This window comes from Herpailurus yagouaroundi, unplaced genomic scaffold (assembly GCF_014898765.1).
Source record: "Herpailurus yagouaroundi ecotype Mexico unplaced genomic scaffold, PumYag 166, whole genome shotgun sequence".
Taxonomy (NCBI): Eukaryota; Metazoa; Chordata; class Mammalia; order Carnivora; family Felidae; genus Herpailurus; species Herpailurus yagouaroundi.
The window spans coordinates 19,237,247-19,261,743 of NW_024412407.1; the positions used below are offsets into that span (position 1 = coordinate 19,237,247).

Sequence of the window (24,497 nt, forward strand, 5' to 3'; positions counted from 1 at the left end):
GTCAGGCTCTGGGCTGATGGCTCAGAGCCTGGAACCTGTTTCCGATTCTGTGTCTCCCTCTCTCTCTGCCCCTCCCCCGTTCATGCTCTGTCTCTCTCTGTCGCAAAAATAAATAAATGTTGAAAAAAAATTTTTTAAAAATAAATAAATCCAGTGTCTTCTGCGTCCCACACCATATTTAAAAAAAAATTTTTAGTGTTTATTTATTTTTGAGAGAGAGAGAGTGGGGGAGGGACAGAGAGAGAGGGAGACACAGAGTCCGAAGCAGGCTCCAGGCTCTGAGCTGTCAGCACAGAGCCTGATGTGGGACTCAAACTCACAAACTATGAGATCACAACCTGAGCCACAGTCAGATGCTTAACCAACTGAGCCACCCAGGCACCCCTACAGCCTCTAGTTTTAGAACACATTCACTTGAGTCCCTCAGTAAACCCCTCCTTCTTTCTTTCCTGGTCGTGCTCTTCACACAGCCCTGCACAAGTCTAGTGCCTTCCTACCTCGGCACTGCCTTCGAGAGCAGCCTCACTGCACAAGGCCTGGCTTCTAGGTCTCACACCTCTTCTGAATTCAGGTGTCAGAGGGCTGGACGGAACAGTGTATTCTGGCACAGCAAGAGGAAAAGGACAAGTAACCTGACATGAAGATATTCCCACCCTTACTCCATCATATGCTGAAGGATAACCTTAATCAACTTTTGAAACCCAGAGTAGGCTATATCACACCAGCAAGAAGCCTCCGACTGCATGACAGTGGAGGTGTCTCCCATTGAAGACAGGAGACATGGGGGGAGGGGGAGCAGCAGAGGAGGACAGACTCAGCTTTCTTCTAAAACATGGTGTGGGGCGCCTGGGTGGCTCAGTCTGTGTCTCGCTCTCTCTCGGCTCCTCCCTGCTCATGCCCTATCTCTCTCAAAAATAAATAAACATCAAAACATTTAAAAAAAAACAACTAAAACTGTAGATTGTAGATCACAGACAGAACAGAACAGAGAGAGCCACAGTGAAAATGAAGTGAGCTGAGGGCAGATTGGGTGCTTGTGGGCCGCAGATCACTTGGCCAATCTTCAGGGTGGCCTGGGGCAGGAAAGGAGGGTAATCTTGAGCAGTTACTTGCTGAACTATAATCATGACCTTCATATTACAGAATCCTATTAGTTATAAAAGATGAATGTTTATGTCCATTAAGTCCTAAGTGATGGACAGCAAATGTCTGGAAACCACAATTTGAAAGTAAAATTTGGAGAGTATAATTTGGATTCAGATGAGCCTAGATGGAATAATATATGTGAAAAATACCATAAGCTACACTAGGTAATTACAAGTCATTATTTCAGTCTACCCTGTGCAAACGAGGAGTTTGGAGGAAGCAAAGTTGAAGGAGAGTAAAGCAACATAGGTAAGGGTCTCTCCTTCCTTCTTTTCTTCTTCCCCTGGGTCTGCAGCCCTACCCTCGCAAGCTAGTGTTCTGAAACACAGGACTGACTGAAGTGTGGCCATCTTGTCCTTATAAGTGAATTCATTTCTTTTTTTTTCTCTCAGATTCTGCACAGTGAAATGCATCTCAAACCAGTGACTTCTTTTTTTTTTCTTTTTCTTTCATCTTTATTGAAATACAATTGACATACAATACTGTGTAAGTTTAAGGTGTACAACATGATTTGATACATTTATACATGGCCAAATGATTACCACTACACCAGTGACTTCTACACATTTTAGTAATCTTAAAATATCCTCCCTACTCTTTTTGGAAACCTGGAGTATTCTTCTCTCGTGAGGTTTGGGACCACCATTTTGTATGTCTGTGTTTTCTTATGGTACCCAGCACAACAGATGCTTCATAAAAGAGGATTGTGGAGAGTTAAAGAACACTGGACACATGACAAATCATACCCGTGTGCGGTCAGCTCTGTGTTAACACACGGAATAGAGGAGGGGGCAGCAACAACTAATGGATTGTCCATTATGCCTTCACTTCAAAAGTGAAGATGCTGAATACGGTGGGTTACGGAAGAAGAAATGATAGAATTCAGGTCGTAGAGATGGGCATGCTGTGAGAGGGTAGAGAGAAGGCGGTTTTTCTAACTTTTTAGGAGTAGCTTTAGAGTTACTTGGGGGAGGTCTTTGGCTTTGGCTGAAAGGTGTCTCATGCCCAGATAGAAAATCTGGTTGTGACTGTTTGCACCAGGCTGGGAGGGAAGTAAGCCAGGCCTGGGGGGAAGGCTCCCAAGGGGAAACATCCATACTCTGTAGATGGATAGTTCTCCTGGTGATAAAAGTGGGTCTTATCGGGGTGCCTGGGTGGCTCAGTCAGTCAAGCATCTGACTTTGGCTCAGGTCATGATCTCACGGTTCGTGAACTTGAGCCCCACATAGGGCTCTGTGCAGAGCCTGGAACCTGCTTCAGATTCTGTGTCTTCCTCTCTCTCTCTGGCCTTCCCCTGCTTGTTCTCTCTCTCTTTTTTTCTATCTCAAAAATAAACATTAAAATGTTTAAAAATTTAATTTTTAAAAATCTTCACCCCTGACTTGGGTTGATTCATTTTTAAGTTTATGTTTGTTTCCATGTTAATTTCTGATACTTTTAACCTCATTGTTCAACCACACCTGTGAAACAGCTCCTGTCATACCTGATGCTCAAGATGCAAAATGAATAAAATGTTACTCTATCCTTAAATAACCAACCTGAACTTTCAAACACTTAATACTTTATTTCATATGAAAGTTGAAGAGAAGAGCTTCTTTATTGTGCATTAAATCATTAGAGAGATTATAGTTTGTGTTTTCTTCCCTTTCTTCTTTCTTCTTTAATTCACAAAGATAGAGAAAGATTTGAAATGAGTATAAGGGAGGATTTGCTTAAGTGCTTTTTGAATTCCAGAACTATGAATGCACATTAGTGGAAATACATAGCTGCATATATTTAACACACTACAAGTGTATCTTACTTTCTGCAGTGTATTGTTCTATAAAATGATGTGTCAATCAAACCTTTCTGAAGCAAACGATACTGTACAAGAAGTTTGTAATTTTAAGGGAGTTTCCTTGAATATTTTATTTTTATTTTTTATTTTGTTTGAGAGAGAGTGTGGGAGTGGGGAAGAGGGGCAGAGGAAGAGAGAGACAGAGAGAGAGAGAGAGAGAGAGAGAGAGAGAATCTTAAGCAAGCTCCGCACTTGGCACAACCCTGGGCTCATGACCTGAGCTGAAATCAAGTCAGATAATCAACTGACTAAGCCTTCCAGGCCCTGTCTGTGAAAGCTTTTAAAAGACTTATATTGTCGTGTAAATTACATAGTTTGGGTCTATCTGGACGTTGATAAACTGGATTTCTCAAGTTGTATTTCCAGATATCATCACATATTTTCATGATATGCACAGCACATTTTACTGATGTGATAGCATATGGCATACTAAATACACACATGAACACATAAACACTTGAAAACACTGACACATTGTATTCAGTTCATGGACTATGTCCACATACCTGAAACAACTAAGGCTTCACAAGGTTGAGTCAATCTCCCGGAGCCACAGAACTCCCAAGAGAAGTGTCAGAGAAGTGTCAGAGAAGAACCCAGCTCCTCGGACCCAGTTCCAGACTCTTCATTCTCCAATGAATTCCTTTTCCTAGCTGTCAACTCCCAGACTTAAAGTTCGTGCTAAAACACTTTTGTTCCACAGGAGCCTTTAGTGTTTTATGGGCCCCAGGAAGTTACTACATTGACAGGAGCCTGGCAGAGAGAGACATTGGTTTCTACCTGATTACGTGCAGACTGTACAACTTTCCTACCTCATACTCTATTTAGCAGAAAACAATTGCCTAGCAACATTATTATTATAACATCGTGTTCATGTTCTCATTTGCCGTTTATTGTCTACCAAGCATTGTGCACAGTGTAAAATTAGTTTCTTTTACAAATAAGACTGTTAATAACCGGAGAACTTAACTAATTTGAGATCAAACAACAGTGTCAGAACTGAAATGCAAACAGGGCTTTTTCTGACGCCAGACCCCTGCCTTATTTAACCCAGGAAGTCTTACAAATTTGGAGCTGGTAGGTGACTTAGGTTCAGAGGAGCATCTCATCTTCAAAAAGATAAAAGAGAATCAGGTTCTTGGAAGGTGACAGCAATAGCATTATTATCCCAGGTGTTCCGTAGATACGCTGAGGAAAGAACAGAAGAAACCTGTTTCGTGGAGAAGTCAATAGAAAGAAGCTCTTCATACCTACCCCAGGAGCCCAGCACATAGGGCAAGTAGCTGCACAAGAGGGAAATGTACAAGAAATGCTTTTGGAGTCATTTTCTTGGAATATGAATAAACTCCTATCCAAATATATTCAACCTTGTGAGAAATTTTCCCACCCATCAAATATTTGAGATAAAAAAAGAACGGCGGGAGGGTGGGGGGAGGCCTTGGCTCACCAGATGCTGGCAGCCTCCCCCGGGTTAAATCTGATCTGAGGCGGCACCATTGGCTCCCTGCTGCTTCCTGGCTGCAGCATCAAACACCTGTTCTGGGCTCAGCATTCCAGGGCTTTATTGTTTAACCATCCATGAGACCAGAGTAAGATCTTACTGCCATAATTTGCCAGGTGGGGACTCAACAGACCAGAAGGAAGTTAACCAGGGATATGTTTCATTTCAACTATCTAAAGTTGGGAATGTTTTTTAAGTAATAAAATGGTGAGATTGTGTCTCTCTTATATCGCTAATGTTATTTATAGATACTTTCAGTGGCTTGAGTTTGTTAAAAGGTAGAATTTCAGTTCTACTTAACAGTAAAAAGATTCTCTTTGCTCCATAAAACTAAACAAAAAGTGAAGCTATAGTAAGCATCATAAAATGCTTGCCCCCGAGATAGAAAATTGTCATCTCTTCAGGTTGATGTGAACAGGAAGGAGAAGTGTTTTTCTTTTATCGCTTGAGAGCTTCTGGGCCAGGTTCATGAAAGTACGTCTGTACTATTCACACAATGATGAACTTCTCACAAACTTCTCAAATAACAGGTTTAAACATTTTTCTAATATGAAAGGACCAACATTGTTGACCTGCATTTCCTATTCAGTTCCCTTTGGATGTGCACCATAAAAGTATAAGGAGAGATGCCTGTGTCTCTAGTTATAATATGCACTAAAATGGAGATACCTTCAGCCTGTGAATGAGAGATCAGATAATTATTCCATTCACAAAAGCAGCAGTGCTTCTCCAGATGCATCTTAGCGGGGCGCCTGGGTGGCCCAGTTGGTTAAGCCTCCAACTTTGGCTCAGGTCAGGAGGGGCATCTGGCTGGTTCATTCGGTTAAGCAGTCCGACACTGGCTCAGGTCATGATCTCACAGTTCATGAGTTCAAGCCCTGCATTGGGCTCTGTGCTGACAGCTCAGAGCCTGGAGCCTGCTTCAGATTCTGTGTCTCCCTTTCTCTCTGCCCCTCCCCTGCTCACGCTCTCTCTCAAAAATAAATAAGCATTAAAAAAAAAAAAAATGCATCTTAGTAATGAGCTAAACCAATCAGCAGCCAGAGTTTGGCTCTTGGTTTTTCAGGTTACGATTTTGTCACATGTCAGTGGTTTGCACTGATTCCTTCATGCTCTGTGGAGAGGTCTCTGTTCAGAGCCCAGATTTCCCCTTACCCAGATTAGCCAAAGCAATCTGGAGTCTGGTTTCATTTCCTTGGAGGCCACAAAAGCATGTAGCTTCTCATTTGCTTGATTTTTCTGCTTTCAAAATGAGGACTTGCCCTGCCTCTAGCAATGGAGAGAGAAATTCCCCCCACCCCCTGCTGCTGAGATCTGTATTAAAGCAGATGTTGAAGGATGAAATGTCATAATAGAGAAGCATCTTAATCTTTGTGATATTGTGTTCAAGTTCTTAAGAATGTGATACTCTCTAAGAAATTTGCAAACCTAAGTAGAGATTATTTTATATGGCTTACCATTTCTTTAAACCATATGTCAATACAAGGACTTTCCAAAAAAAATTACCGTGTTACTTGATACTGATGCCTGTGCTGAGTGGAAAGGAATGGCGTTCTCCTTCCTTTGGTTATAGCAGGGGTCAACACGCTGTGGCTCCTGAGTGGAGTCTGGCACACCGCCTGTTTTATAAATAAATTTTATTGGAACACAGCCATGCCCGTTCGTTTGCATAGTGTCGATGGCTATTTTCCTGCTACAAAGATAGAGTGGGAAGGACAGAAAAGCCTGAAGTATTTACTCTTTTGCCCCTTACACAAAAAGTTTGCCAACTTCTGGAGTACAGCGTCGTGTTAGAGTCATGGGTCTTCCGATCTGACTCTGTTATTAGCTGTGGGTGCTACAGGCAAGTTATTTAACACTTATTACCTTTAGTTTGCTCATCTATGAAATGTAAAATACTGAGGATTACATTTTTAAATCAGATAATATATTTAAAATGTTTTTTTAATGTTTATTTTTGAGAGAAAGAGACAGAACGCGACTGAGGGAGGGGCAGAGAGAGAGAGGGAAACACTGAATCCAGAGCAGGCTCCAGCCTCTGAGCTGTCAGCACAGAGCCCGACGCGGGGCTCAAACTAACAAACCAAGAAATCATGACCTGAGCTGAAGCTGGGATGCTTAACAGACTGAGCCACCTAAATGCCCCATAAATCAGATGATATATTTAAAGCCAATACCGTCCTTATCCTGTGGACAGGCCCATACAAAGCTCTTAGCACAGTGCCTGACAGATAGAAAGGACTCGGTATAAACATATGAATGTATAAACTAGCTAATTACTTTTTGTTATTGTTGTCTTCATTGTTCTTGTCTTCTGCCATTTTGTGGCCCTGGCTCTGAGATCCAGTGTGGAGATCCCAGTGTCTTCCTTCCCTAGTGCTCTGCCAGATGGGCAGCTCTTTTTCCTACAAGGAGACAGAAAACAACTATTACAATTTTATGAATGGAGTGGTTAGGAGGGAAGTACGTGAAGCTGTGTGCTAAGGTATGAGAAACACAAGGGGCACGTAGGTGGCTCAGTTGGTAAATTGTCTGACTTCAGCTCAGGTCATGATCTCACGGTCTGTGGGTTCGAGCCCTGCATTGGGCTCTGTGCTGACAGCTCAGAGCCTGGAGCCTGCTTTGGATTCTTTGTCTCCCTCTCTCTGTGCCCCTCCCCTGCTCATGCTCTCTCTCTCTCTCTGTCTCTCTCTGTCTTTCTCTCTCTCGAAAAATAAACATTAAAAAAAAAAAAAAAAAGCTGTGAGGAACACAAGAATCAGCTAGTCAGGTCAGAACCCAGACAAGCAGGACAGCATATGGAGTGTGAGTTCTGAAATCTGAAATTCCTGGGTTTGTATCTTTGCTCTCTATGTACGAGCCATGTGACCCAATTCAGGAAATCAGTTCACCTTTCTCCTTGTCAGTGTCTTTATGGTTAAACACAGTGAGTGACCCACGGGGATGTGAGGATGGGCTGAACCCATCTATGGAACATGGTTGGCACATAAGATTGTACTCAGTAAATATTAGTTCTCAGTGGGGCTGTTTTATGAACACAGGGGGAGAAGTCAGCTGGCACTGGAGATGTGGGTGTCTGCACGGGGCGCTGCTCATGTGTTTCAGGACTTTGTTTACATGTCCCTTTTTCAAGCTCCGTTCTTGACCACTCATTAAAATCTCAACTTCCTCCCCACCCTGGACTCCCTCTTCCTCTTTCCTGGTAGATTTTCCCCCATGTAACACACCCTGCTGTGTGGCATACTCTGTGTTTTATTTGCTTATTGGCCATTTCTCCCCACCCATGTGGATTCCACAAGCACAAACATTATTGTCTGTTTTGTCCACCGATGTGTTCTTAGTGCCTGTAACAATGTCAGGGCACAGTTGGTGCTTATTAAATATCTGTTGAGTGGAAGAATGGAGCCCAGAAGGCTTTCCTGTGGCCAGAGCTACATCCTGCTAACTTAGGGCTGGGATCCGGATGAGGCTAGAGGGACAAATGGCAAGCAGCCACATGAACTTGAGCAACCATGATGGCCTGTAATGGCATCAGCATGGCAAGTTGTACAGAATGAGAGACATTTAGAAAACCTTGACACCTCTAAGGCCAAACCTGACTTGTGAAAGTGGAAAGAGGTTTTGAGTTTTTGTTTTGTTTTGTTTTGTTTTGTTTTGTTTTGTTTTTTTGCACTAGTGACTCTGTGTTCTGGAATGTTCAGGGCTTCTGCACAGTGTTTATGGCAGTCCAATCCAGTAAATAGGTATGGGCCTCCTTAGCTCGAACCACAGTCTCCCACTGACTGGTAAGTGGGATGATGACTCTCTTTGGCTAAACAGTGAACCCCAAAACTTTAGGGTGCTGGACCAACCAACTTATGGGATTTGAAGTATGGAATTGGAGCTCTAACTTGAACTGATTCCCAGCATCTCCACATCAGAAACCTCAGATGCTTCTCTTGTTTTTCAATCCTTGAGACCAAAGCACAGGTATTCAGAAAGGTGAACAGAAGGAAAGTGGAGAGATTTTTTAAAGGAGGTATGTTTAGAAATGAGATGATTTAAGTGTTTTCCTTTACAAACCCAACCTGCCTCAGTAGATTGGAGTTGTTTGAGGGCAGGACATGTGTTTTATTCATAATTGCATCCTTAGTGCCTAGTTCATTGCCAGTCACATAGAGAGAATGAGTAAATAATTGAACAAGTAAATGGGCTGTATTAATTTGGACTTCTTATAGCATTAATGTCTAATATAGGATTACTTTTTTTTTTTTTATTTCTTAATGTTTATTTACTTTTGAGAGAGACAGACAGACAGAGTGTGAACAGGTGAGGGGCAGAGAGAAGGAGACACAGAATCCAAAGCAGGCTCCAGGCTCTGAGCTGTCAGCACAGAGCCTGACGTGGGACTTCAACTCATGAACCGTGAGATCATGACCTGACCCGAAGTCGGACGCTTTACCAACTGAGCCACCCAGGCGCTCCGTAGGATTTCTTTACACAGTCTTGTTTCATCCTTAAAATATTCTGTTATAATTTGTAGTTTATTATCTTTGGAAAGAAGTGGGTTTTAACTAAAATGCCTGTGGCAATAATGGGTACAAATTAAATGTTTGTGTTTTTCTGAGGCCAGTCAACAAGCAGGAAGCATCTCTGTGGCTGCACAGATAATGTGAAGCACCACATTCCATCCACCAGGCCAGAGGCTTTTAGAAATGTGATACTGACATGCCACTCAGATAATGAGCAATTCTTATGTCTGTTTAGAAAGCTGAGCCAGAGTCAGCAAGAAAATCGTATCGACACAGTCTGTCTGTGATGAGCTCCAAGCTGCAAGGCTCAGGAGTTGGCTTGTGGACAGATGATTTTCCATCAGCATAAGGACTTTGACCAGAGTGGGTACACAGCAGGCAGCACATCCCTAGAGACAGACACCAGTGCTCCTTGGTAACCAGCATCCCTCCCAGGACCTGCTAGGGAAGTCTTGGGGACTGCCTGTCACAAAGCCATGATGTGACCGGCTGCAGCACAGTAAATGTAGACACATGATACCAATATGGTTATATGATGTCAGTGACATAAGGAAGCAAGAGTCAGAGGGTCTATTCAGGGCCCAAGAACATACATACATGAGAACAGACTTCTCATGATGTCTGAGCTCTGAAATCCAGGGCAGTCTGAGCCTAAACGATGAACCTATTATTCTCCACACAAGTGCCAAAGGACTAGCAATGTGCTGGTACAGCCCATCAGAGAACCGACATGTAAATGTGTGTGAGAGAGGGGTGTTTATGTTTGTTTCTCCATCCCAGGACAAGCTTTATGTGAAAGCTAGTTATATGGGACAGAATACACAGGGGCCTCCACTGCACCCCCAGAGTAATCCTGCTTCTCCCACACTGTTTTCCAGCATGGGCTACTGCATCCTTTTTGTGCACGGACTGAGCAAGCTGTGCACTTGGCTGAATCGATGCGGGGCCACCACCCTGACTGTGTCCACTGTGTTGCTGCTGTTGCTTTTCTCTTGGAAAACGGTGAAACAGAATGAAATTTGGCTGTCAAGAGAGTCCCTATTCAGGTACGATTAGGTGGATAAAAGCAAATCTCTTCCCATGTATTTTTTTGCTTAGATATTTGTTTCCAAACAAATGAGGTAACATGGGTCTGGCAATAATCATTAACCCACAGGTTTTTTTTAGTAAAGTTTTAAGTGGAAGATGTAATTTCATTTTGGGTTTTAGCTTTAGTTTTTTAAATGGTATTGTATAAAGTTTAATGTGAGCTCATTCTAAGTGAATTTATGAAAATAAGGCTCACGGGAAGGTTTCTGGGTCTGTGAGACAGTCGTTAATGATGAGCTGGGCTGTAAAATCAGCTATAAACAAAATGAAATGATAAGCCTAACTTCATTATGCAGACAAGAAAATGAGAAAGGTGAGCACACAGCAGGAAGGAAGAGAAATGCAATACATTTTTAGAATATTCCAGCATATCAAGTTGTGATCTGTGATCTAGTTGCTTTATTCTGAACATTAATTGTGAACAAAGAAATGGGAGGCTTTTTTCATCTCGTGGTAGGTTTTTATGTAGTGTAGAAGCTGTTTCTGAAAATAACGATGTCAACTTAAAGCCCCGAATTTGTTTTGAAGTATAAACTATTCTCTGGGACTCCTGCTCATCGCTCTGTTTTCTGGAGCTTAGGCTGTCTCCCTAATGCCACTGCCCCAGTGACCTTCACCTGGGCTCCCTGGCACTGCCACAGCTGATGTTCCCAGTTTCTAGGGATCCTCCCCATCTGTGTCCCCTCTTCCAGCTTCTGTCCTCACTTATGACCCAGTTGCCCAGTTAGGTCGTTGTGGTTTTTACTTGGTTCCTTGGCCAGCTGATACCCAACACTTCTACTTTGGGAGCAAACAACTGAAACAGAGTTAGGATCACTTGAGAAAATAAAAGGGAACATATTGGGAGAGTATAGGGAAGTGCACGGCATTGAGGGGCCGGTGAAGAAGCCGGCATGTGGCAGATGGGAAAAACGTCTGGATGGTGTCTTGAGAGCACCTGAGCGCCTGCCCGGAAGCAAATGAGGAGAGTTATACCAAGTTGTTTTTTATCTTCACATCAAAGTCCTAGGGAAATTAAGTCCTCTGGCTGAGCTTGAGCTTTAGGTCATGTGCCTGCCCTTTGTCTCCACCAGGCACCGAAATGAATGATTGGCCAAAGGAACCCCTCTGACTTCCACTGAGGGAGTTAGGGCAGGCCTGGCCCCTTGGGGTACCACTGAGACTTCACAAAGTGAGGCAAGGGAGAACTCCCCACAGGGAATCCAACTACTGGAGGAGGGCAAAGACTCTGGACTGCCAGGAATGAATGAATGAATGAACGAACAGATAAATAAGATAAATGTTCACTGCACTTTTTTACTATTTCAAAACAATATATTTGATTTTGCTACTTGGCAATTTAACTTTTTAACTTTTTTTTTAATAGAAAAATATTAGTTTGTCATACAAGTCTTATTGGTTTATTATTATTATTATATCACCACCATTGTCAATGTCATAATCATTTTCACAGTGGATACTGTAGAGACCTGTTGGCATTTAAAGTTTTTTGTGGGGATTTTTTTAATTAATGTTTTTTCACTTTGAGGATCCAGATTCCGTTTAGTCTCTGTCACATCCTTCACCTTCAATGCAGTCCCCACAGACCACAAAGGACTTGTCCCCTCTTTCTACCCATGCTGAGGTCAATCTGCAAATACAGGGGCATGGACATCCAGTGATACAACTTCCTCTTAGTCTCTGTTGGCTTCAATTTTTTTTTTTTCTTTTGCTTTCAACAGTTGGTGCTTTTATGAGAAACTTTAAAATGGTTCTGCCCTGTGCTAAACCCCTTGCTTGAATAAAGGTACTAACAGAGGTCGTGTCTTCTAATTATGTTTACTGCTTAATCAGATCAACTTTGGGGGTGGATTTTGGCAGGCAGCAGTTTATTTCAAGGATAACAAGTTCATGTTCCAACACTCTACGGCTGATGCCAGCAGTTTGAAAACAGAAAAACAAAAAGCTCATTGACTTTTCATCCAGAGGCTTTGTTTTTGTTTTTGTTTTTCCAGATGGAAGCATGTAGTAAGTGACAGTGGATTACTAAAACATAACCATTCCACATATGTGCTTGAAGAGGTTTTGTGCCCTTAAGAGGCCTTTGGTGATCAAATGGAATTTTGTATAACATGCAAATCAAAGCTTTTGATAGTTCTTTGAAAACTTGGCCTATTATAATTTATGTATGTCCCAAGAAAAGTTTTAAGAATCTGAGACGTTAAGAATATTCTTTCTCCTCAAAGACCAGATATTTGTATGTATTCATCTGTGCTGAGTCATGCTGGAATCAGTTGAATGAACATTTATCAAGAATCTTTGAAGGAAGATAGGGTTACTGGTTGAGTGTGGGGGCTGGAGTTAGACTTTCTGGGTCCTCTCCAAGTGCCATCATTTAATAGCTGTATGATCTTGGGAAAGTTACTTAACGACTCCATGCCTTAGTTTTCTTTATTTTGAAACTTAGAGTAATAACAAGAATGTTTATCTTTCAGGTGTAGTGTAAGAATAAATGATTATGTAAAAGATGCAGAAGGCAGTATGGTAAACACTCTGTAAATTTTCCAGTTATGGCTTTAGGCTCTGTTCTAGGGTATGAAAGAGATTGGTGTTGACAGGGGGAAGAGGGAAAGAGGAAGAGGAGCTGGAAGTCTGTGTAGGGTCAGACACATAAACACATGTTAACATAATGTAGCCACTGGTAGACAGAGGTAGAGCAGGACAGTGCCTAAGCGCTAAGAAGAGCGCAGGCCCTTCATGAACTGTTGTCTCGTAGACCTGAACCAAGTATGTAAGGATGAAAACAACCCAAATTAGCCATAATGATCAAAATCAAGAACTGGCTGTATTGAGTAAGAAAAGTTTGTAATAGTTCTAGATAAGGCGATGTCCCTGTGTCAGAGGCCCTGCTTCTGGTTACTCCTCTGTTCTAAACAGTGAACTCATTGACCATCCCTTGGACATATGGTCTCATTAAGGCCTCTCTTACTACATGGGGTGGTTTTGCTTGGCAGTGCTGTGAACAGTCTTACAGAGTGTCTTAGGACAGACCTTTGCGTTGGAGAAAATCCAACTTTCAGTTAAGCCCCAGCCTTTCCAGCTGAGGCCTCCTCTTACAAAAAAAGATCTCACCATATGATGTATTTTTAGGAGATACAGATGCAGGCCCCCCTCACGGCTTTGTAGTTCCACTGGCAAGAATCGTACACACAAAAGCGTAAGAAGCCTGAACTTGTGTCTTATCAGAGGCTCAAAGAGAGTAATTGGTCCAAACTGAAATAGCTGTGAAGAGAAAGCAGGATTTGAACCCAAGTTTGATATACAAGAATATGTAAGCTTTGCTACACCCATTTTTTACTTTATGTTTTCTAACTTAAATAAGCCCAGTATAAAAAAGAGAGAGGGGGAGAGTGGGAGAGTGGGGGGGAGGGATTGGTTCATAATAATACCTGCAAGGTATATTTTCTTTAATTCTTTGTGCCAAGAAACTATTCTGATATCCTAACCTGGAAAGAGGGTAACTGCATAGCTCCAGCTGAGCCTGGTAACAGCCCACAATTTTACATTGTTTGGAGTAAAAAATACTGTAGTAACACAATTTGGTAAAATCCCTTCTACCCCCCAAATGTTAGAAATACCTGAAAAGGCAGAGGCTGCATTTTTCTTTTATTTGCAATGTAGTTAAGGGTCTCTTTGAATCCCATTCATGATGTATTTAAGTGATCTATGGACCATCAATTAAGAATTTATGGCCTAGATTATTCTCCATCTCTGTAGGAAACACATTTGTTTCTTGCTTTCTGAATTGCTAAGCCAGAGATCAGCAGACCTCCCAAGGCAGAGAATATATACTGAGGATTGGCAGATTCTTTTGTAAAGGAGTAGACGGTAAATATTTTAGTCTTTGTGGGCCATACAGTCTCTTTTGCAACTACCCAACCCTGCTGTTGTCTCGGGAAAGACGCCAAAAATAATAGGCAAACACATTGGCGCGCCTGTGGCCCACAAGGCCATAGTTTGCTTACCAATAAGATAAACATTGTGATAGTGAAATTATAATGTTACTATATCCTGTGGTACCTTTCTGGCTTAGCATCAAGTGTTGATCAGCTTCAGGAATGGTTCTGACCACGTATTGGCCTTGGTTGAAATCTCTTCTCAACTGCTTTCTAGGTCTGTAACTTTAGAAAAAAAGGTCTTAATCTCTCTGAACTTCAATTTCCTCATCTGTAGTATGGAGGTACAATAATTCTACCCAACCAATGAGTTACTGAAGGGATAAAAGGAGACAGTCAGTCCATGGAAATGGGTGCTCAGCCCAGAACTTGATTCAAACTGAGCATTCCATTCTGTGAGTACCAGCCATCCTGAGTGAGGCATTGTGCTGCCTCAGGACAGAGCAGGGTCGGAATTGAAGAGAACCACAAATCCTTCTTACTTTCCTTTCCTGTTACCCTTGGGTTGAATGCTGCTCATTAATTTTTTTTAACGTTTGTTTTCTAATCAGGAATTTGGGGATGGTTCTTGTGACCTATTGTCCAGTGACACCAGTAAAACAAATTGATGTTCTATAAACTCAGAGATACACCTGAAAGCAGTGGCTTTTCTTATTGTTTCTGTTCATTTTCTTTTTTTTTTTTTAAGATTTTTATTTTTAAGCAATCTTTATACCCAACATGGGGCTCAAACTCACAACGCAGAGACCAAGAGTCGTATGTTCTACCTACTGAGCCAGCCCTGCTCCCCTGTTTCTGTTATTTTTCAAGAGGCATGGAGGAGAACTATGAGGTACATGAATTAGGATCCTGAATTGAATGGGAGATTTTTCTTTGTAATCATCACTGGGATTATTAATCGGGATCGGGATCCAGCTGTATAATTAATGAATACTACATGTCTTTGTAGAATAAATGCATATAAGTTGCTTGGTTCCACTAAAACAGTTGGGGTTATGAAACCATAGCATCAAGAGAGCAAATAGAAAAGCCTGGTTCTGGAAGCAAGAGCAGCCTGGCCAGTTACAGCAACGTGGAAAGTTTTGCCTTTGGCCAGTTGTTTATTTCCCTTTATCCACAAACTAGTCATTGTAAAATGAGAGACTGGAAAAACATAGCAGAAAAATATCACAGAGAGAACATAAAGGTCAAAAACAACAATGGAAAAAGCAGTGTGTTCTTAGGATTCAAGTTACTCCACCCACATCAGCTTGCCTGTTATGAATATTATTACTTCCTCTGGCCATCACTAAACAATGCCTGATCCGAGCAGGGGCTATGCTTCCACAGGCCTAATTGTCTGTTCCTCGGGTGAAATATAATTGAGAGTCACCATGCCAATCACACAGAGGGAAGGGTCAATTCCAATATGCCAGTTATATCCACGCTGAAATCAAAGTTACCTTTAAAATCTGCCTATTACCTTGCACTATTTATTTCTGGATAGAAAAATCAGAAGTTTTCCTGGTTAAAAATTGGAATTTTTTAAAGCCATTATTACCACTCTGACCCAGATTTTTCCCCTGTGACTAAAAACACTTTGGGTAATTTCCATTTTAAATATTACATTAAAATTCTAGGTCTATGTGGCAGCTGTTGGACCTCACCATAGGGCGATTGAAGGATACTGATGATTTTACTGGAGAACCCAAATGTCAGCATTTGTGTATCTTTTGTCTTGGGTGGGTCAGTTTCTGAGAAAATTCCTCCAGGCTCCTCCCGAGAAGTCTAATCCTGGCTATTCAGAGAGCTTTTTAAGGAGGACAAACTGAGATCCCACTCAGATTCTCCCATAATCTACCTTTAAGGTACAGCTCTTCCCCCTTCCCTCGGCTGTACCTGTTGTTCCTGAGTGCAGGATCTCTCTAACTCTATTTTTCCAGAGAGTAAAACTCCTGCCTTTTGCTGGGATGGGGAAAGAATAATGAAAAAAGTCACTTAGCTTTTAAGGGTAGGGATGAGGATCTGAGGTTTAACTGCTCCTGATACAGATTTAGTCTGTGTTCAACCACACCCCACCCACCAAAAAATCCCAGCTACCTGCCATACATTTGAAGTCACTGAAGCAACCTGGGTAAGTGTGGAGTCTGCTGCTTCAGATGATGTTGCCCTTGGATTGGTCTCTAGCCCCTTGCACTCTCTGTAAGTTCTGTCCTCTGGAGAGTTCCTCAGATGTCCAGCCAGTGGATTTTTTTTTTTTATATGAAATTTATTGTCAAATTGGTTTCCATACAACACCCAGTGCTCATCCCAAAAGGTGCCCTCCTCAATACCCATCACCCACCCTCCCCTGCCTCCCACCCCCCATCAACCCTCGGTTTGCTCTCAGTTCTCAACAGTCTCTTATGCTTTGGCTCAGCCAGTGGATTTTAAGTGGGACTGTCTCTGCTGGTTATTTCACTGAACGTTCAACAGAGATTACAGTGCCCTTGCATATTTCCCCAACAGGGTTTTAACACTTTGTATGAAATCCTTCTATTAATCTTACCTTTAAATTTAAAACTAGGGGCACCTGGATGGCTCAGTCAGTTGAGTGTCCAGCTCTTGATTTTGGCTCAGGTCACGATCGCACAGTTTGTGAGATTGAGCCCCGCGATCTTGGGATTCTCTCTCTCCCTCTCTCTCTCTGCCCCTCCCCCTCCAAAGAATAAATAAGTAAACGTTAAAAAAAAATAAGTTAAAAACTGAATGAAAGTATGTTATCTGGGAGAGGTAGTAGTGCATTAAAGTTGCCCAGAAACTAGGTTGTTATGCTTTCTCCTTGCTCTCTCTCATCAACTGTCCCCCTCCCGCATTTAATCCTCAAGAATCCCGGAAGTTTTCTTTCCAAGTGGCCCTCCAACCCATTTTCTTTCATCATTCCCCTGCCCCCACCTCCCTGCATGTGAGGGAACGAGGGACTCTAGAACCAAACTGCAATCCTCTAGGGTCCCATTTCTGCCACTTACCAACTGTGTAGTTGTGTACAGGTTAAATGTGTGGGCTAGTTATGAATGAGAAATGGCTCCTCTCCTGCCCCCACTTGCCCCTTGAATCGTCTCCAAAATTTCAGTGCTATCCTGTGGGCGTTCCCCAGGTATTTGGTTATGGCAGTGCAAGCAGACTAATACAGTGACATTTAAGCAAGGTTGGTTTTTTTTTTTAACCTTTTTGAGCAAAACCTCATTTCCTTGTCTGCAACTTGTAAAATAATAATTATACCTGCATTTGTTTATTTATTTATTTTAATTAGCCCAGGCTTGGTACATGGGAAATGTTAATTTCCAATAAAACATAATAGGGAGGCCAGTCTAGTAATGATATATTTTTGTAGATGCTCTCCATTTTTTTTTTAAAGGAAGGTTGTAAGTGAACAAAAGAAGCAAGGAAGGAAAAAACTGAATTAACCTGAGCTTGCAGTTTTGTTCTCCAGAGAATTATCCCATCCCACCCCCTCTGCTTCATATGCGGTCAGCATGTTTGTTTAGTTGTGCACAACCACACACTGCCTTCATTATTTTCCAGAGAAGCATATTTAATAAAGTGACACGATTCACAAATTTTGGAAAACCTGACTTAGATGGATGCAATGGACATTTCAAATGAAGGTTCATGAAACTGAGTAAAACATGAAAGAAACTGACAGTATTCCTAACTAGTATTCTGTTGTTCTTTTTTTTTTTTTTAATGTATTAATTGTAGGTCTGGAGTTCAAACTCTGCCCCACAATGCCAAGGTTCACTACAACTATGCCAATTTCCTGAAGGATCAAGGTCGGAACCGGGAAGCCATCTACCACTACAGAACAGCCCTCAGGTAAGCGCCCTAGGACTGTTTCCCTGCTGTGCTTCTCAGGTTCATTCACTCACCCTCCCAGTGTGTGTGGGGGTGGGGGGAGGAGGGGGGCGGGCAGTGAACATCTCCTTGGAGGTGGTATGGATCCTGGACTCCCCATCTTCTGCTCAGTGCTCAAGTCTGTTGTGAATGTGGTAACTCTGCCTTGCTACTAATTCTTGGTGTTTTCCTGTAAAAGTTTCCATTGCTACACGATACTCAGGTGACACCCAGTCAAATACACATATGCAGAAGAACAGGAGTTGGTTGTCAAAAATACACCAGTGAACTCTGAGAACGTGTATTCCAGTGAATTCTCACTTCAGGCTTCCCGTTATCAGAAAGGATTTATATGAAGGCATTTGAGTATGGAAATGAAATAAATACCCTGATAGTTGTATTCAATAGAAAGAGTACTAGAAGACACTTGATTACCATGCTGGGAATATGTTAATAAGGGGCGTGTGTGTGTGTGTGTGTGTGTGTGTGTGTGTGTATAAACAGCCCTGACACTCTTCTTGTACTCATCTCCCTGTATTCATTTGGAAGAGACTATACTAAACAGAGCTTTACATGTCACTTTAAAAGAAACTACAAATGTAAGCCTATATTACCAGTGGCAGTCTCTATTGCTCTTGAATACTCACAATTGCAATCCTGGCTTTCAAGATGGTCTTATCTAAAAGATCCCACATGATAAATGTCTTTAATCTGGAACATGTGGAGGCAGGAGAACTATACATAGCTTGGAATCTCCAAATGGTCAAAACACAGACAGGTGAGTCTTCTCTTTTATTGAGTACTGTGAGACTCATGGAAGCTTTTTAGAGAGGTTTCCATACCCCTGCAGATTGGCCCCCTTTTGGTTGAATTTTGGGCTCGTGTTCCACTTTGGGATATGCTTAAAGTATGCATACCAAACAAATAGATATTTCTCTGAAGCATGTACTAGCATTGTCTCAAAGCTTAGTTTGAAATCATCATTCTGAAAGTCACTGGCCTGATTTTTTAAATTATCCTTTTGAACGGTGTTCTTACATAAGTATATTATTCATCAACTGAAATATTTTAGACTTCAGGGTCTCTTAGCATTCAATATGATAAAAATTTTAAACTGTGCACGTCAAGTTCACTATCAAATACTATTCCAAAGATCCAAGAAATGGAAGTCCCAGAGGAAAATTGTAACAAAACTTTTTTTAAGGAAAATAGGTTTTTTATTTAGGAATAAAAGATCATTTTTAAGATTTAATTCAGATTTCTATTCTTTCACTGGAAGCCAGTTTACCCAAATGTTTACAATACTTCCCTCTGGTTAGTGAGTAGATTAATTTTTTTCTGTATATTTTGTACTCCAGATGTTCCACAATGAACATGTATTATTTTTGCAATGAGGAGATATCTTTTTTAAAGAGGCATATTCCGGGGCGCCTGGGTGGCGCAGTCGGTTAAGCGTCCGACTTCAGCCAGGTCACGATCTCGCGGTCCGTGAGTTCAAGCCCCGCGTCGGGCTCTGGGCTGATGGCTCAGAGCCTGGAGCCTGTTTCCGATTCTGTGTCTCCCTCTCTCTCTGCCCCTCCCCTGTTCATGCTCTGTCTCTCTCTGTCCCAAAAATAAATAAACGTTGAAAAAAAAAATTTTAAAGAGGCATATTCCTTCAAGGGTACAAATAAAGTATGTTTTGGCTTAATGGTTAATTGATGTTTCAGGATTTCAGGTGAGCATCCTTGAAGAGAAGAAAAGAGCAGTAAGTTTGCCTGAAAAGTATTCGTTGAAAGGAAGTATTATCAGAATCTTTTAAAATTTATTGCATTCCAGCAGACTATTTTCTGTCAAGTTCAAACAGAAAAATAAGGCAGACCCTAAGGCACTGCTTGGGGCAAAAGTATAAATTACATAAAATTCTCTAGCAGCTGATTTTACAGAATTATAGTAGCTGGTTGGGTACTACCGCTTTTTTCCCATGAAACAATAAAAATAAATGTTTGCTTCGGCAACTGTGCTTCTGGAAGAAACATGTCCCTTGAGAAGTGGGGGAAAAACAATTAAAGCTATAAATACACCGCATAGTAATTAGTGAAATATTTCATCCTCTCACACCAGGCTCAAAATACTTCTGATTTAAGTAGCATCATTTTTGTGTGGATACCTCTGTGGTGAATTTTCAATGGATCTGGGTTTGTTTTTTTGTTTGTTTGCTTTTAAATAAATTGTCACTCTTTGTGCTAGAGAGAAAAGGAAAATACCAGGACTAGTCATCATTTTCATGATTATTTATCCGAGATGACTGGAAGACTGCCCTTATTTTATTTTATCTTTTAATTTTTTTTAATGTTTATTTTTGAGAAAGAGAGTCAGAGTGTGAACAGGAAAGGCAGAGAGAGGGAGACACAGAATCTGAAGCAGGCTCCGGGTTCTAAGCTGTCAGCTCAGAGCCCGATGTGGGACTCAAACTCACAAACTGTGAGATCATGACCTGAGCCAAAGTCAGACGCTTAAACAACTGAGCCACCCAGGCACCCCTGCCCTTATTTTAATATTGTTCTTTCTTTGTGGAAGTTGCTGAGACAGAGCTCTCCCCCACCCCCCGCTCTGACTCCTTCCTCCGTGTTTCAACTTTAGTGTATCTGATGGTTTCCATATTTGCACACAGCAAGAAAGAGAATGATTGGGAAAATGCAGGGCTAACGGCGCTATTATCTGAAATCAGTCCCAACAATTATCCATTTTTGTTGTAATGACTGGGTAGATCCCAAAGGCAATGATGAAATTAGTCATTAGGGTTGTATCTATACCAATATCATTTTGGCTGGCTTACAATGCTGGAAATAATGCTACATTAAATTGGTAATTATACATGCCATGAATATTCTGCTTCTTTTAAACCTCATTCTATGTTTTAGACAACAAAGAAGCACCACTAACTTCTCCTCCCTTTTGGTGTACCTCATTTATTATATTTCTGTAGTGCAAGGAAAATCTCCCCTGGAAAATGTTGCAGCTGAGGTTATAGATTCAGATTAAGACCCAAATCAGCAAAGGAAAATGGCAAAACTCTTCTCTCAAATCCTCAGTGAACACAAGTGTTAGCTTTGTTTTGCTGTGAGGGGCAGCTCTCATGTTTATACCTATTCCAGGCTCTATAAAGTTCAGGATTCCATATGGTGGAATATCAGAACAGCACTGGTGGATCTGCCATTTGCCTCCAGAGCTTGCCGACCATTGTTCAAAACCTGGAGAAAGTTTCTAACATTCCATCTCACATGAGGGGAGTAGAAAGTTCAGAGACCACCCAATATCTTACCTCTTCCTGCACAAAAACTCCATGAAATGACTCATCCAGGAAGCCCACAAGGAGAGATGGTGGCCCTGCCTGGATAAAGTGCAGAAGATACTGCATGTGCCCTTGGCCAGTGGCCTGTTGATTTGCTTCAAAAGTCAGTTAAAAGTGGAGAATCGTAAGACAAATTATGCACATTCTTGAATGATTTATAGTACCCTCAAGTTTCACATGTACATACATTCACCAATCTTCAAATATCAAACCAAGCTTTTTCCTTTGGGTAAGAGTCAACTGATTATAACCTGCAAAAATCGCATCCATAAATCATTTCTCTGATGATCAGGTTTTGATACTTTAAAGGGGAGTAAAAATGTAATGACTGAGATTTTTCTGATTTTCCTCCTGCAGTCTTTTACAGTTACTCTTACATCTAATTCCACAGCAATTTCTTGAGCAGCTTCTCTTTTTTGAGTATTTCCAGAGTATTTCCTTAGCTTCTATATAAATAACAGCTCTCTTTTTTTCCACATTTATATTTTGTCAATTTGCAAAATGTTTCATTACATTGTACAGTTGCAATAAAAACTAAAACTGCAGTAAATCTGTCAATAAACACAACTGGCTTTTACTCATACAACTCAACTTACAGAATGAAAAATGCCCAGGCTTATAGAGAAAGTTTATTAAGTTGTGGATATTTCCAGAGAATAGAGAACATCTGGAAATCTGATGACATAGTGAAGAGACTATTTTAAAAGATTTTTCACTACAGGTGTTAGAGTCATGGAAATTGTTTTTCATTTTATATTTAAATTCCCTGCATGACTCAGTTACTGGTTGGTTAAAATGGGCTGGCCATCAAGAGCCCCCCCCCCCCACCTGGGAATGAATAGAGTTCACCTTTGTCCAGGTGAGTCAGGAAGGCCTCCCCACTGTCAGCAGCAAATTGTCCCATGTTCTATGGAACAGTTGTTCGCGTAGATGCCCTCTTCCTCCTGGCGCACTACACCCAGAGTATCTCCAGTGATTGGATATCAGTGCTATGTAGGATTCCCTCCTAATACAAGGGCTGTGATCTTCAGTCACCCAGACAGCTGTTTCTTTCTCACAGGTATGCTTTCAACATGAAATACACAGTAAATCATCTGAGATTTCCACCTTCCCATACTCCTATCAAGCAGGAGATACATTACCCTTTCCTGAGGGTACTCAAATATGCTTGGGCAGCCAGGGGACCCTTAGAGCAGCCTTTTCCATTCCTGATACATCTGTTGTTGATGTTCTAAACAGAAAATCTGAAGGGAATGAATGGACTATTCGAAGGGGATAGAAGTCCTTGACCAAGCTCTTTTCTATTTGCATAATTAAAAGGGAAGAAATGTGCTTTTAATGCTCCTGTACCAAAGAAATCTCTACTAGCTATTTAATTAGCTAACACATGGCACAGCATAGAACTAAAAATCTTCCTGATTGGAATTTTTTTAATGTTTATTTATTTATTTATTTGGGGGGGTGGTGAAGAGAGAGAGAGAGAGCTGGGAGGGACATAGAGACAGGGAGAGGATCCCAAGCAAGGAATCCCTTTGGGGCTCAAACTCACAAACCGTGAGATCAAGACCTGAGTTGAAATCAACAGGCAGATGCTTAATCGACTGAGACACTCAGGAGCCCCTGACTGCATTTTTTTAAAATTTTTTTTCAACGTTTTTATTTATTTATGGGACAGAGACAGAGCATGAATGGGGGAGGGGCAGAGAGAGAGGGAGACACAGAATCGGAAACAGGCTCCAGGCTCCGAGCCATCAGCCCAGAGCCTGACGCGGGGCTCGAACTCACGGACCGTGAGATCGTGACCTGGCTGAAGTCAGACGCTTAACCGACTGCGCCACCCAGGCGCCCCTCATTTTTTTAATGCAAAAAATAGAGACTTGTCATGATAATAGCAACCACAGATAGCATTCTTTGCACTCTGTCCTGCGTGGATAACCAGAACTCTGCAAGGAGACTCCATTAGACTGTAGGAGTGAGTACATGGGGAAAACAGATAGTAATGAAAGAATCAAAGAAACAGCATTATCATTAGAGTCTAAAGAAATCTAACTATGTGTAATTAACCCACTGTTCACTAATGTTCTTAGTTTATCAATAAGATTGCTTTATATAATTCCTTTGAAAAATGCTGTCTATAAAGCTGGTAGCGTGTGAACATTTTTTTTTCTTAAATCAGGATTTATTGGCTGTTTTAAAAGTCCTTCATTACACAGCCTATTTTAAGTGAACATTTAAAATAACTCTTACGAGTGAAAGTGACCTTGGATACCAGCTGCCATGTATTTCTGGAAAGAATTAAAATTCCAGGACCATTTGTTAGCCAGGTTTAACAAGTGGAGATAGGCTTTTCTGCCCGTGTGGTATTTTCGTTTATAAAAGTCTAAATACACTTTCCAGTATCACAAGTAGACAGTTGAAATTAGTTTTATTTTTTTGTTGATGAAATAATAACTTTACTGTATATATTTTGTGTTAATTAAGAATAGCAGTTTTATTCCTTAAATCTAAGAAGTTAAGCCCTATTTCATTTAGAAAACTAGAATTGACTCATATTATGGCCATACTTATGGACTAAATTTCTGAATGAAGGTTGTGTAATTTCTACTCAAGAACATTTCCAGGGTCACCTGGGTGGCTCAGTCGGTTGATCATCTGACTTTGGATCAGGTCACGATCTCATGGTTTGTGAGTTCAAGCCCCTCAGGCTCTGCACTGACAGCATGGATCTTTCTTGGGATTCTCTCTCTGCCCCTCCCCCACTCACACTCTCTCCCCAAAATAAACAAACATTTAAAATAACAACAAAAATATTTCATTCCGTCGTCGTCTTCTTCTTCTTCTTCTTCTTCTTCTTCTTCTTCTTCTTTTCCCTGCCTTATACCACTTTCACTTTAAAAACTTGCTGTGCTTCCCCAGGAAACAGAATCCCTGGGGCAGGGATTTGCATGCAGGAAGTCTATTAAGAAGTGCTCTCTGGAACACCAGGGAAGGAAGCCAGGGAAGCAGGATGGTCAATGCGGGGGAGGGTTGAGGGCAGTGCAGTCCCAGGGCTTCAGCTGACCCCTTAGGAAGCTCTGGAGTTGGGAGGGCCCCTCAGGGTTGCCAAGAATGGAGGCAAGAAGTGGAACCTTTATGCCCCCTTATCAACCAATCACTGCCCCAGGCAGGGCGGGTAGCCTCTAGTGAGGCAGTTCCCCCGAGGCAGAGAGCAATGCCCAGAGAAGACCCCCATGTGAGCTGTCAGCAAGTGCTTCAGACATGGGTGTTGTCTGGGTGCTGTAAGACAGCATCC

General features: G+C 41.6%; 1 protein-coding gene across 3 annotated transcripts in view; it reads left to right on the forward strand.

Annotated features, from left to right (window-relative positions):
- TMTC1 (transmembrane O-mannosyltransferase targeting cadherins 1) overlaps positions 1 to 24,497 on the forward strand; it is a 286,995-nt gene that overhangs the window by 191,419 nt on the left and 71,079 nt on the right. For 2 of the 3 annotated variants that reach the window (XM_040488523.1, XM_040488522.1), the window contains 2 exons: positions 9,874 to 10,041; positions 17,740 to 17,853. In XM_040488523.1, coding sequence (XP_040344457.1) covers positions 9,874 to 10,041; positions 17,740 to 17,853 — 282 coding nt within the window. The remainder of the gene's footprint in view (positions 1 to 9,873; positions 10,042 to 17,739; positions 17,854 to 24,497) is intronic. The other variant, XM_040488521.1, reaches the window with a different exon arrangement.